The 12,887-nt window shown below is 41.3% G+C and overlaps 1 protein-coding gene across 1 annotated transcript in view; it reads right to left on the reverse strand.

The window, feature by feature from the left end:
• Positions 1-3,688, reverse strand: part of SPHKAP (SPHK1 interactor, AKAP domain containing) — a 974,320-nt gene extending 970,632 nt beyond the window's left edge. Inside the window, exons 1-2 of the mRNA XM_078665525.1 lie at positions 3,668-3,688; positions 3,446-3,556 (exon numbers count right to left, since the gene is read on the reverse strand). Coding sequence (XP_078521651.1) covers positions 3,446-3,556; positions 3,668-3,688 — 132 coding nt within the window. The remainder of the gene's footprint in view (positions 1-3,445; positions 3,557-3,667) is intronic.
• Between the last annotated feature and the right edge of the window lie 9,199 nt (positions 3,689-12,887).

The following is a 12,887-nucleotide window of genomic DNA, read 5'->3' on the forward strand; positions in this document are numbered from 1 at the left end:
CAAAACCACTGGATTCTACTTACACATTGCGGAGTCATGAGGTCTCTCAGGCCCACCCAGTAGGATTCTAACACTGCTGTAGACAAGAGCCGGTGCCAAAAAATGAGAAGCCCGTACTCAATCTTGTGAGTGATTTTTTTTGTGCCAGATCTAAATAAAGAGGAGTCAATAGGACATTAGCTGGGAGATTTAATAAGGATCTTAAAAAGTTATGCTCCACTGTAGATAAGCTCTGGGTTTGGTACTACCCCATAGCTCCACGCCATTCAGGACCGACCCTAGAGCCTTGACATTGTACATCTCTAATGCAGCCCCCCCCCCTTCTGGATATAGTTTTTCTGTGGAGTTTACCTTTATCAGATGGGTGTTCAACCAAGGGCAACTCTTCCCTTTCCACTTGCCAAGCCCAACATACATTTCTTGTACGTTTTATACCTAAATAATCAAATGTGGCCACCGCATCTAAGGGGCTATCACCCACCAACATCCGTCTTTTGCAAAGGGTTGTCTTTTTTGAGGAAAGGATCATGCATTTGGTCTTGGAGCTATTACGCTCCAGACCCCACTCAACAGAGAACAGCAGAAAGGCATTCAAAAGCTGTTGGAGTACCTGTAGTGATTCAAAGATTAACAAAGTTTCATCTGCAAAAAGAAGATTTGGCGCGTTTCTGCCCTCCTATTTTAGGTGCATCACATCAATCCTTGTTCAAAAACTTGATTACACCATTGATATATTGAGTAAACATCTTTGGTGCCAAAACGCACCCCTGTCTTACCCCCGACCCAATCAATATGGATAGAATCAGTCAACTCCCCTTCCTCCCCTTCTCACCTGAGCAAGAGTATCAGTATGTTGCCTCACTAAAATATCCAAGAGAGGTATGTGTGTGTATGTGTGTATATATATATATATATATATATATATATATATATATATATATATATATATATATATATATGTATGTATGTGTATGTATATATGTGTGTGTGTGTGTGTGTGCTAGATTTAGACATCTACGGACTTTAACTCTGCTGAACAGCATTAAAGAGCCTGTGCATGGTGGAACTGACATATTCATAATTGGCATATTTTATTTACCTACACGTTTCCAGTGTATTGTAGAAACTGTACACAGGGCCTCTAAGTCAAATGTCACTAGTGGGCTGTACCACCTATTGTGCCATCCGTTACAGTGACAGTGTAAAACATGGCTTCAAGCCTACCTCTGCAGCCTGACTTTAGCAGTATAAAAACTGTGGTTTGACCTGTAAAATAAACACTATTGACAGGCCAAAACCTCGCTTTTAAATATTACTGAGGCACACCCAAGTAGACCTTGTTATGCACAAGGCAGAGTGCATGTTATTTAAAATTAGAATATATAAGTTTACCACTTTAGATATATATGAAATAAACATATCCCTACAGTGTGCAACCTCAGAACATGACAACCCTGATTCTCCAAGGAAATCATGGTAACAGATCTAGAACCCTTTGGCTCAGTTAGTTATGCATACCCAAAGAGATACACAAGAAATACACAACATGCGGGTTCAATATTTATTGAAGCATTGTGATTCTTGAGTAAAATATGTGCACTGCAATGATTAATAGAAAGAAGCATAATAATATTATTTGCATTATGAGAACAGTGAAAGAGATGCACAATTCAACAATTTCAGATTGCAGAAAAGTTTATGCTTTCATACAAGAAATGTAGTATAGTGTACTCCTACCTAGCGCACTCTCCCCTATCTTGTCTAAGGTGATTGGATCTGCCAAATCCCTGTTACCTTTTCAATATCCCAGTCAGGCAGCTATCATTTAGTCTATCATGATAGTTCTGTTTCCGAGCGGGCAAAACAAAAAAATAACATCTTGCATGCTGAATTTAGCATTAGCATACCAAGAACAGCATCAGAACAACATTTACCCAGTTAACAGATTAACAAATTTTAACCACTTTTTAAATGGTCAGCAGGAGCTGTCCTTGCCTAAGTTTCTGTGGCAGCCGGTTCAAAAGTTTGAGTTCAAACAACCTAGATAACGGTATCTAGAAGGAAGCCAAAATAATATGACAGAGTGGGGCTCAGAACATATCATAGCTCAGCTACTAATGCAATCTAGCTTGAACTAGCATCTCTGTTTACTTGAATCTCCCCTAGGAAGCTCCTGAGTCCAAATAACACCACTAAACAAGAGGTTTTGGCCTTCACCACCCTCTAGTTCCTTCTGTTAATAGTACTGCCATAAGCAACCACTGTTTTGTACATTCTTGGTTGTATGCATTGTCACTGGATTTATGCAGCAATGGAGGACTAAATTATGCATCAGGGTGGATCAAACTATGTGGCAAAAAATGCAGCATTGTTTCAGAATGTTGCCATTTTCGCACATATTAATACTATCCGAGAAAAGGTTGCGTCTCCTTACTACCCCTTTAACACCTGATTGCAGCAACACCTAAAAAGGTAGCTTGAAACAATGGAGCAAATTAATCATTCTTTCACACAGCAAGGCATCTTGCTGCACTGCGCTGCTCTGCGTGAAAGGGAAAAGGCAGGAATATGCTGTATTTACCAATATACCGCACATTTCTGTCCTTTCCTAGTGCTGGCGCACTTTTGGCAGTCTACCATCAGCCTAGGTACCCTTGCGTCATGTTGCAAGGGTCCCTGCGGTGTAGGCAGGATTGTTTTTGTGCAAAAAGGGACACTTTCCAGCACAAAAACAATCCTGAAAGTCATTTTCCCTTCTCTATGTGTACTACAGAAGAAAAAACTAGGAGAAAGCTATATTTCTCCTTGTTATGACTCGATTGGTGAGGCGTAGCATTTTGATGCATTCCCAAGGCTGGGAATGCACTTAAATCTGTGAGTGAATGCATGGGAGCACCCACACTTCCACCATGGAACGCCTGCATGCATAAGCAACGCAATGCAGCGATTTGCACTGCTTTGCGTTACTCCAGATTTATCAAGCCATGCAGAGCTACTCAAGGTGGCATTGTGTGGCACAAGGGTGACTGAAGTCCTTGATAAATTTGGCCACTGTTATTTGCTGGAATTAGAAAATTGTCTACTCCAAGGTGGATTATCTGGCAACAGCAGTAATTCCACATTTATGCGGAAAACCCGACAGCCACTGAATAGCATAATTCCACTATTTCCGTTTATATGAAACTGTATCGAGAGATAATCAGGTGAAAAATAAATTGTATGATGAAAGATCCCAAAAGGCAACACATGTTAAAATACTATTTACATTTGTAATTTGACCTAAAACAAGAAGACGGTTTTGATTTTCGTGATAAAGAAAACATTTTTATTCCACCTGTGAAGCACAAAAAGATTCTTGAGAATTACTTCTGAAAAACTCCTTCATTTTAAGATGCTAGCACTGCAGTCTTCCTAAGGGCAAGGATAAATTAAGTTGTGCACATACCGAGGCGCAGTTGCTGTCTGATTTATCCTCCACAAAGTCGATGCGACATAATGCCCTCTGATTTTGTAGCCAGTAGTCTGTAGATTCCAAAGGACTGTCACTGCAAAGAACCTGGCAATGGAAAAAGAAGAATACAGCATGTAGAGTTATTTTTATTCTTCCATTTGTACTTCTTTTAGAACATTGTGGTACACTATAATTTAAGGTGAGCTGTCAGCTTACCTTAACGTAGTTAATTACCATGTGTGAGAGAGCTTTCAGGTGAATGTCATTCACAGAACACTTTAACAAAACCAATGCAGTATGAGAAAAACAAGAATGTGATATCTACTGCACAGCGCTCCATCACATCTGTTAAAAGAGTAAGTAAAAGGAGTACACCACCAAATCCAGTGCTATCATGAAACGCAGAGATTTGAGATTTCAAAAGGTCCAAAAACGCGTTCCCCACAACCCAGGGGCGTAACACATGCCCCTGCAGCGTACGTGGTGCGGGGGGGAGGGGCTAGGTCCAAGGGGCCCCCTCGGCACTGAACTCTGGCCGGGAGAGCTCCTGATTGAGCCAGGAGGGGGGCCCCTAAGTACCGTGCAGGGAGGCCCCCTCACTTTTCGTTAAGCCAGTGCCACAAGCTCCGGCCTGGGGGATTCTATCTTGCCCTGACTGCCTAGCAGTGGTTCGGTGAATGCCAGCACTTCAAGCCCCTCCCCTTCAAAGTTCTGTATGGAAATGCATCAATACCTCTTGAAATTGTTCCACTCTACCAGCCAACTCCCATGGTTGCGCTTCATGAGTCTAGTACCCCCAGGCGGCTAAACGCAAGTGATTCACTTAGCGAGCTCCCTTGTTGGGAAGGGGGAGGCTTAGGAACTCCATTCCCACCAATCTCATACTCAAAGTCAACTTCCTGAACTCACCAAAGGTTTAGACCCATCTGTTGCAGAATGCCTATAGCTTGCTGTATGAACTTTTCCCTTGGATTGGATCCCCCATCTTTTTCCTCCCATCAAACATTTATGTTTAGGCAAGATGGTGTCAGGCTGCAGAAAGGATTACATTAATGAATGAATCAAAAGATTTTAAATTGTATTGGTTGGGCAAGATTATTTTAACCAATAAAAATAAGAAAATCAACAGATCCAAGCTTTGAGTAAATGTTGTTTAGAAGGATAAAAAAAATAAAAAGAACTGAGAAATCAAGGGCTGATTATGACCTCAGATGGTAAATAGGGTGAAATTGGCTAAGTTGATAAAGTTAATAATGGCAGTCCTTTCCATCATATTTAGATTTCGGAGTGGTAACTAGGTGAATAGGCACCCTTCTTTAATAGCAAAAAGCTTCTGTATATATCTGCAAGCACTACTGGCAAATGCACTTCATTACTTGGTCATCTACTGGTATTAGCATTGGATCTCCAAGCAGTAGATGGTTGTATAATAGTTTAGAGCTGAAAGATAGTTTGTTCCCCCTATTGCTGAACATTTCTGGGTGATACAGCTCTAAGGAAAGTATTTTAATTTATAGTAGTCAAGTCAAAAGATCTTTATTCGGAGTAAAAGAACATCCATAAAAGTACAAACAGAAAACACAATACATTTTTAAACATTCATCAGTAATTGCAATTGGAGAATTATCCGGGGACAAACGAGCAAAATCGGAATCCATTTACAATGTCCCAGCTATACAACATATGTCCCTTCGTGATAATAAATCATTTAATTTTTTGTAAAAGAAGAGAATATCTTACAATATTATTTAAAAACACTGTATAAAAAACATTATTAAAATCATTAAAACCAATATTAAACCGTTATAAAAAGAGTATCAAAATAGAAAGTGCAGTGTGCAGTAGTTAAACATCAATATTAAGGGTGATTCTCGATCTAACAGCAGCTTTCAGAAAACAACTTATCCTAAAAATGACTTCATCTGATCCCAATACCAAAAAGGACCGGAGTGCCAATTTAAAGTTAGTTAATCCGTTTTTCTTGCAGTAGGGCATAAGAAAATGTGCAGTGAATTTTTTATAAAAACCACAAAAGAACAAGAAATGCATAAGACTTTGCTTCAGGTCAGGGTTACAGGGGCAATTTAAGGTTTCGAGATGTTTATTATATCCCATCGGGAAGTTCAATAGATTGACTATACTCCCGTCTCGGAAGCGAAACAGTAAACCCCTTGCCCATCTACCAAGATGCAAACACAAGTATCTATACGGTGGGCCAGGTTTTTTAACGTGTGGTTCAGAATAGGCCAGATATTTTACAACCGTGCATTTAATCAGGTTCTTCCTGTCACGCTCTTCTCTATATAAGTCATACAATGCCCTTGAAATGATGGTTTTATGGGAGCGGTTTATTAGGTTTGGTGATGTGAACAGAGAAGCCAAACCCACACTTGCAAGGCTCTCGTTTACTGCTTTCAGCCATGGTATATGGTGTCCCCTATCACACTTTAAACAATCCAAAATAATTTCACGGGTTAATGCAGCAGCCGTGTTATTCCAGATCTTTATCCAGAATAGAGCTGGTCTGGACTTCACGAAATCTTCAATGTAAGGGATATTTAATTCATTATGGCATACATAGGTTGAAGAACAGATAACCCCCCCCAATACCTTACGACAAAATCTATTCTCTTCTATTTGAATAGGGGAGCAGTTGGTATAACCCCAAACCTCAGCGCCGTAAGTGCCAGTTGGCATACATTGGGTTTGGTATATCTTGACCAGGGAAGTTATTACATCAGCTTGGTTGGGCTGTCTCAGAGAGGTTACACAATTAATAGACTTGCCCAACTTGTTCCTGGCATAAGAAACATGTGCATGCCACGTACCACTATTTGAAAATAGCAACCCTAAATAGGGAAAAGTGCTAGTGCTTTTTAAAACATTTGACCCTGAAATGATCTGGGGGATTTTGTGATTTTTTGGGCCACAGCTCATGATTAAAGATTTTTTAAAATTAGTTGTTAGGCCTAAATCGGCCATAAAAAGGACAAAACCTGAGATTAAAATACGGAGTGCCTTGGGAGTGCGGCCCATCAGGACCGCATCATCCGCATAAAGAAGTGTGGGTATAGGGACTCCATTAATGTAAGGCACATCACTAGTTAAGGTGCTCAAAGTGCTGCTTAGCTTATTGATATACAAAATAAACAGGAGAGGGGCCAGCACACACCCTTGTCTGACCCCCCTTCCAATGCTGATATCATCAGAAACTTCGCCCATTTGATTCACACGTACACAGGCTTTAAGATCATGATGTAAAAAGGCTAAAAAATGTACCAGATGGGCATCTAAACCATATTCAAGAAGGGTAAACCAAAGCCGGGAACGATTAACAAAATCAAAAGCCGAGCTCAGGTCCATAAAACCAAAATATAAAGGGGATTTCTTTGCGATATTGTATTTTGCCATGATCAGGTTCAGATTCAGACATTGCTCCACCGTTCCGACACTACTACGGAACCCGAACTGGCTCGGATGGAGGATGTTATTCTCATCGGTCCATGTTCTTATCCTTTTAAATAAAATCCGCCCCAATACCTTTAAAGTGTTATCTATTAAAGAAATTGGGCGGTAACACCCAGGGTCCAGCCTATCGCCCTTTTTAAAAATAGGAACAATAATACTACGTGACCATGTTTCTGGGATCTCCCCTTCAGTCAAATTGTTAAAAACATTGCACAGTAATGGAGCCCAAAAATCTGGCTCACATTTTAACTGGTCTATAGAGAGCCCATCGGATCCAGGCGCTTTATTCCCGGCACTTTCTAAAATGGCATCAAATACCTCAGATATAGAAATAGACATTAAGTGTGGGGGGGGTAACAGTAAAGGAGGATTGTCTGGTGTTGCATAGATTTTACCAAAATGTGCAACCCAGATGGGACCAGTAATATTACAATTAATTTCGGTCAGAGTCGAACCGATAGATCTTATTTCCTTTACCTCCTTCCAGAACCCAGTGGTATCTTTTAGGTTAGCAGATCGTACCAGGGAATCCCAGTGGGTTTTCAGTAGATCGTTTGATCTAATACGTAGAGCACGCTTATACTCTGCTCTGAGCAACCTTACCAGTGGTATATCCCTCGGTTCAGCTTTTAAGGCAGCTCTAAGCATCCTATTTGCTTTAGAGCATGGGCCATCAAACCATCTAGGTGAATCCACAGCCTTACTAGAGGCTGGTCTGGAAATTTCGCCTTTAATTGTGGTGCAGAGTTCAGAGAACGCTTTAACCACGTCGGTCCCATGGTCCTCTGTGCTTAGACAATCTTTGATCAAACTTGGGTATTTTTTACATACCCCTGCCAGGATTCCCTTATTGTCCACTCCCTTCCAGATTACCCTTAACTTATCTGTAGAAACTTCCAAACCCCTTGCGCCTATTTCACGTCTTGGGCATTTACCCTTCGGTAATGATAAATAGATGGCAATTGGATAGTGGTCACTGTGAATTTCACAAACTACCTCAGCCCTTTTTAGTGAATTTGCAATGGCATGTGAAACGAAAACATAATCAATTGTGGTTCCACCCCCATGTCCAATAAAAGTAGGGAATGGGGATGCATAGTCTTCCATACCTACATGTTCCATGCAATTGACAAGTTCACTAGTAGCAAGGAAATCTAACAGTTCTTTTCCTCTTTTACATGGGGGATTCCTTAGATGTACATGTGCATTAAAATCCCCCCCTAAACAAATGCCATCAAATTTCCCATATACCTGTCCATCCCTGATTTCATTAATAAGATCAAATAAGAGAATAAAATTTCGATTAGGTTGAGACAAAAAATCATTATTATAGAAATTGATTAAACACAGTTTTATCCGCTCGGTATACGAGAGTGCCATAAAACTAGGGCAATTTGTTTTTAGCGCGTCAATTTTAGTCCCAGCACATATTTTTATCCAAATGGACAATCCACCACTAGGACGACCAACCAAAGGGACCGGGACAGTCCTGTTATGACAACTATACCCCTCAAGCAATAGATCCTCCACACACCAAGTTTCTTGAAACATCAATATATCATAACAATTGACACAATCCCTCCATGAAACAATTCCCAACTTGGACTTCAGGCCCGCAATATTCCAACTGAGGATACTTAAGTTATTATCTTTATTGTTCCTCGGACTGAAACCCTGGTAAGTACTTGAAGCGGATTTAGATGTAACATGTCCCTGTTGAACACATAATGGACTAGATGGAGAAATCTCCTGTGTTAACGGTTCCGCTTCACGAGATGGTTCCTTTAACTGGACTACCTCAGGGCACACGGAAAGTAGTTTGATCTTTTTAGTGGGCAGTCAGTCCAATGTATCCAGGTCCTGGAAAATTCCAAACCTATTCTGCAATGGGAAAACAGGAGGGGGTTGCATCATCTTGTGTGGAGGACGGTAGAAATATTTTAATGGTAGTGGTGTCACCACAGTGGATGGGCCGTGTCGACCAGGATTATAGTTCAGCAGAAATTTTGCAGTGCCCGGATTTCTAAAATTGATTACAATACAGTCCCCGTTGATATTTTTGTAAAGGGGACCGATCCAGGTTACACGCCGTGTGGTTATGATTTCTTTTGAGATATCATACCCCACTCCCTTGTGCTTCGTTAACCAGTCTATACACTTATTGTGGAGTTGAACCCATGATTCTCCTTGATCTTCCTTAAGCGGTGGGATACCAGCCAGAACTAAGACATAAGGACAGGCCTCAGGTGGAAGATGTAGAGCCGGGCCTTGATGTTTATTAGGTCTATTGTCCTCATGCGTGATCTTTCTATCGTGCTGGCTGGAATTAACAGGACCCTTCTGTACTAGTGTGGTCTGTTTCGCTGTAATGCCCTTTTTTGTGGAATTAATAAATACTCCGCTTGCATCATTAGTGGAGACAGAGGGTTTAGATGAAGTGACGTTCCCATGTATAGGGTTACATGGTAATAAGGGAATGTTGGTTTGACGATCAGGCAGATTACTGCCAGTTGTACCCCTATTGTTAGACGCCTTAGGTGTAACAGACTGTGTGGGATTAGAAATGGGTTGTTGTTCCACTGTCCTGATATTACCATGGTCACCAGTGGTGGTGACACGAGTAGTGGATTCAAGGTCTTTTAACAGACGTTCTACTCTCATTTTGTCCAAGTTTGCTATGCCTTTTCTCTTTGCATCCTCGTTTTTAATTAAATTCTCCAATTTATCAAGTCTTTTAAAAATATTATTAAATTGTTTGATCATTTGACCTTCCAAATTTTTAAAAATTGTCTCTGCAATAGTCTCAATAAGGTTCCCCTCTGATTTAGCATAATGACTAGGTTTGTCAGTTCCGTGGGGAGGCTCAGTCTGGGTGGAGATAGATATATGATTTGACCCTTCATTATTTATAATAACCATATCACCCAGATACGGTTGATCCTGTGTAGGTGCTATATATTGGACCAACTTCTGTCTCTTCCCCTTATTCCACATGCTTTGTGGAGTTGGTTGGTTGACAGTCCTTAGTGACTGCTTCCGTTTATTATAGGTTATTTTAGCAGGGCCCCTCTTTCTCTTTGCTGCGACATTACCAGATACCTTATTAGCAGCCTCAATAGATGGTATTTCTGGGGCATGGCCAAGTGTCACCTCTGGTGCTATATACGTGACGGTATCCTCATCGTCTAAGACAATTGGTATTTCAACAATAGGATGTGAGGATTTTACGACGATTATCTCAGGATTTATATGGGTATGGGTATTGCCATTGATACTGCTCACGGCATGTGGTTGATTTGTGCTCAATGGACCCATAGAAAATCTCCTTTCAGTCTCAACAATCTCGTTGAATGCAGTGTCTATCAATGCCTCAAACGACGTTAACAATGTTACCGGGGACTCTGCATCTTGAGTAAGAATGTCAACATTTATGCATGTAGCAGTGCAGTCAGCCATTATAGGAGACCTATTTAAGGACTAACCTTTTTCAAAAATGTTGGTGGGGTGGCCCGCCCGACCACTTCGACCTCTGAGGGCCTCAGAGGGCCCGCCCTTTGCCCGGGCTTAGCCCGGCGACGTCCGCGCGCGTCCGCGACACGGAGGGAGCGTCCTGCTGAAGTAGCGCCTCCAGGCGCGCAGCGGCAGGAAGTGGCCGGAAGTGGTCGCACTGCCCTCTGGGAGCTGTAGTCTCCAGCCGCCACCAGCCGCGAGGAATGGAGAACGCGGCGGCGGCGAGACCCACAGCGTCAGGAACCCAGGGGCAGGAAGGCAGAAGAGCGTCTATCCGGTAAGCTTCCTGGCGGCAATATGGCTCGTTTTATAGTAAATATACACTTAATCCCACGAATTGACACAGATATGCTTCTTCAAGTGTAATTCCCCTTTTCAAATTATTCCTCATGTCCAATGCAACTTTAGATGTAATGTTGTACATATCAGAGGCCATATTATGAAAAGTGCTCTGGGGGCACAACAGAGGTGTGCCGCCTCTTTTTGCACTCCGGGGTCCCTTTGTTACTACAGATGGGACTGCAGAAGGTTCCCCTGCCCCTTCTGTAATTCAGACCACACCAGCACTAAATGTGCCCTGGCACAATCCCAAGAAAAACTCTTTGCCTCTGTGCTCATGCCACATTACAGACATGGGCAAAGGAGTAAATAAGCTGTCAAGCAGTTCAGAGGAGCAGTGACTGTACACCACAAACAGGCGGTGCACACTCAATGTGTTCCCCTGACTGCAACCCTTTAGAAGAAGCCCTTTGTACCGCAGGCCTTAAACCTAAAGGCCTACGTCTATGTTTATGAGTGACTCAGTAGCCTGTGAGAATTTGGGAGGTAGTGAGGGTGACAGGTCTCTGAGGCCAGTGTTGGGATTTTACCAGCCGTAAACAAAAAGGATGATGGCTGGTACAGGTGAGGTCATGAACCTGCACAAACCCATCACACAAATATTACTACCTGCTTCAGACTGCTGCTTGATTCTCACCTTCAGTAGAGAGTGTATTTATTATACTACAGGGCTAATAGTATATCGTTTAGTATTAGTATAATAATTAAAGGGTAGGAAGATGGAGAGCAGAGCCCCAATGCCAATATGGGCAATCTGCTCTTGATCATTGACTTTTCCTATGAGAAGAGGGATATTCCATGGCAAGTGTCTTTGCTTTCCTTCTTGCTTCATATTTATGTTAATGAATATTGTTCTTTGCACCATTTTTTGCACACACACCAAATTGTTTTCTCAGTTTCTGAGAGCCTTGACAGGCTTTTCTGGAGACAAAGAGCAGAAATTACAGATCTAAAAAAGAAGATGGGCGTGGGGGAAAAGCGTATTCACACATTTTGTGTTTACATATGGAACTCGTTAGGACCAATGGTAATCTTGCTGTATAGTTTGCTTCATCAAGTTCAGGAAGTTAGCATGAGACAAGTCTTAAATATTATGGAGGTAGGTGGTATGAGATAGAGGGTAGTAGACTTAGCTTGGGATTTCTGAAATAATTAATTGGAGCAATACTTTATCAAGAGTGTCTACTGAAAGACTGCCAGAATATTAGAAGCAGAACCCTTATTTATTGGGTAAACTTGGAATTCAGTGGAGCGACCCTGTAGATTCCAAAGGTGCTCTTGGAAGTGCAGGTAGTGGAATACTCTCAAAGTGCAGTGACTACATTATCTTAAAGAATCATTATTTGCCATTAGCTTGTAAAGCATCAAAGACATGACAGAAATGACTACGAAGGCTAACATAATCCGAATAGCAGAGGCAAGTAAAGATAGTATGAAAGAGTGTCAAGAAAGAGTGGAGAAAAGGTGGAAGTGAGTAGTAGCAGGGGACAAAAGCTGATCATGTAAGGCCTTGCTGGTCCATTGGAATATGCAATGTTGAAAGAGTGGGTATGCTCTCTGTACATAACAAATGTACAAGATATGCCGCAGAACAATGGGAATATTAGATGCAGGGGGGTCGAGTAAGGAAAAGGCGAAATATGATTAGAGATTTGGAACGTATCTAGCAATTAAGAGTCGATTTTGCTTATTGAGTGATTTAAATTCTTCGGGAGAGTGCTGAGAGATATTAGAGATTGAATAAGCATTGTTAAAAGAATATCTATGATTTGAATTATAGGTAATTAGGATGGTGGTAAAGTAAGGGTACACCTCTATAGATGATGACAATAGAAGGAAGTAACTTTAAATTGTTGTAAGTACTGCATTCATAGCCTATGATAGACAAAGGTGTTAGGAATCGCAACAGTGACTGATTTAATAAGGACTGATCAATGGGGGATTGTAAATCTATTTGTTTACTTGTTTGCTACATCAGAAGATGGGGGGTTCGTTTTGAGTTAACATGTCATTTTTGCTTTTGGAAATCTAGCTGACACAGTTCGTGATGTTTGGTTTAAGAAAGGTTGATAATCCTAATTTAATATGTGTAATGAGAGAGAGGGAGTCTAAAACATTG

The sequence above is a fragment of the Lissotriton helveticus genome, chromosome 11 (assembly GCF_964261635.1).
Source record: "Lissotriton helveticus chromosome 11, aLisHel1.1, whole genome shotgun sequence".
Taxonomy (NCBI): Eukaryota; Metazoa; Chordata; class Amphibia; order Caudata; family Salamandridae; genus Lissotriton; species Lissotriton helveticus.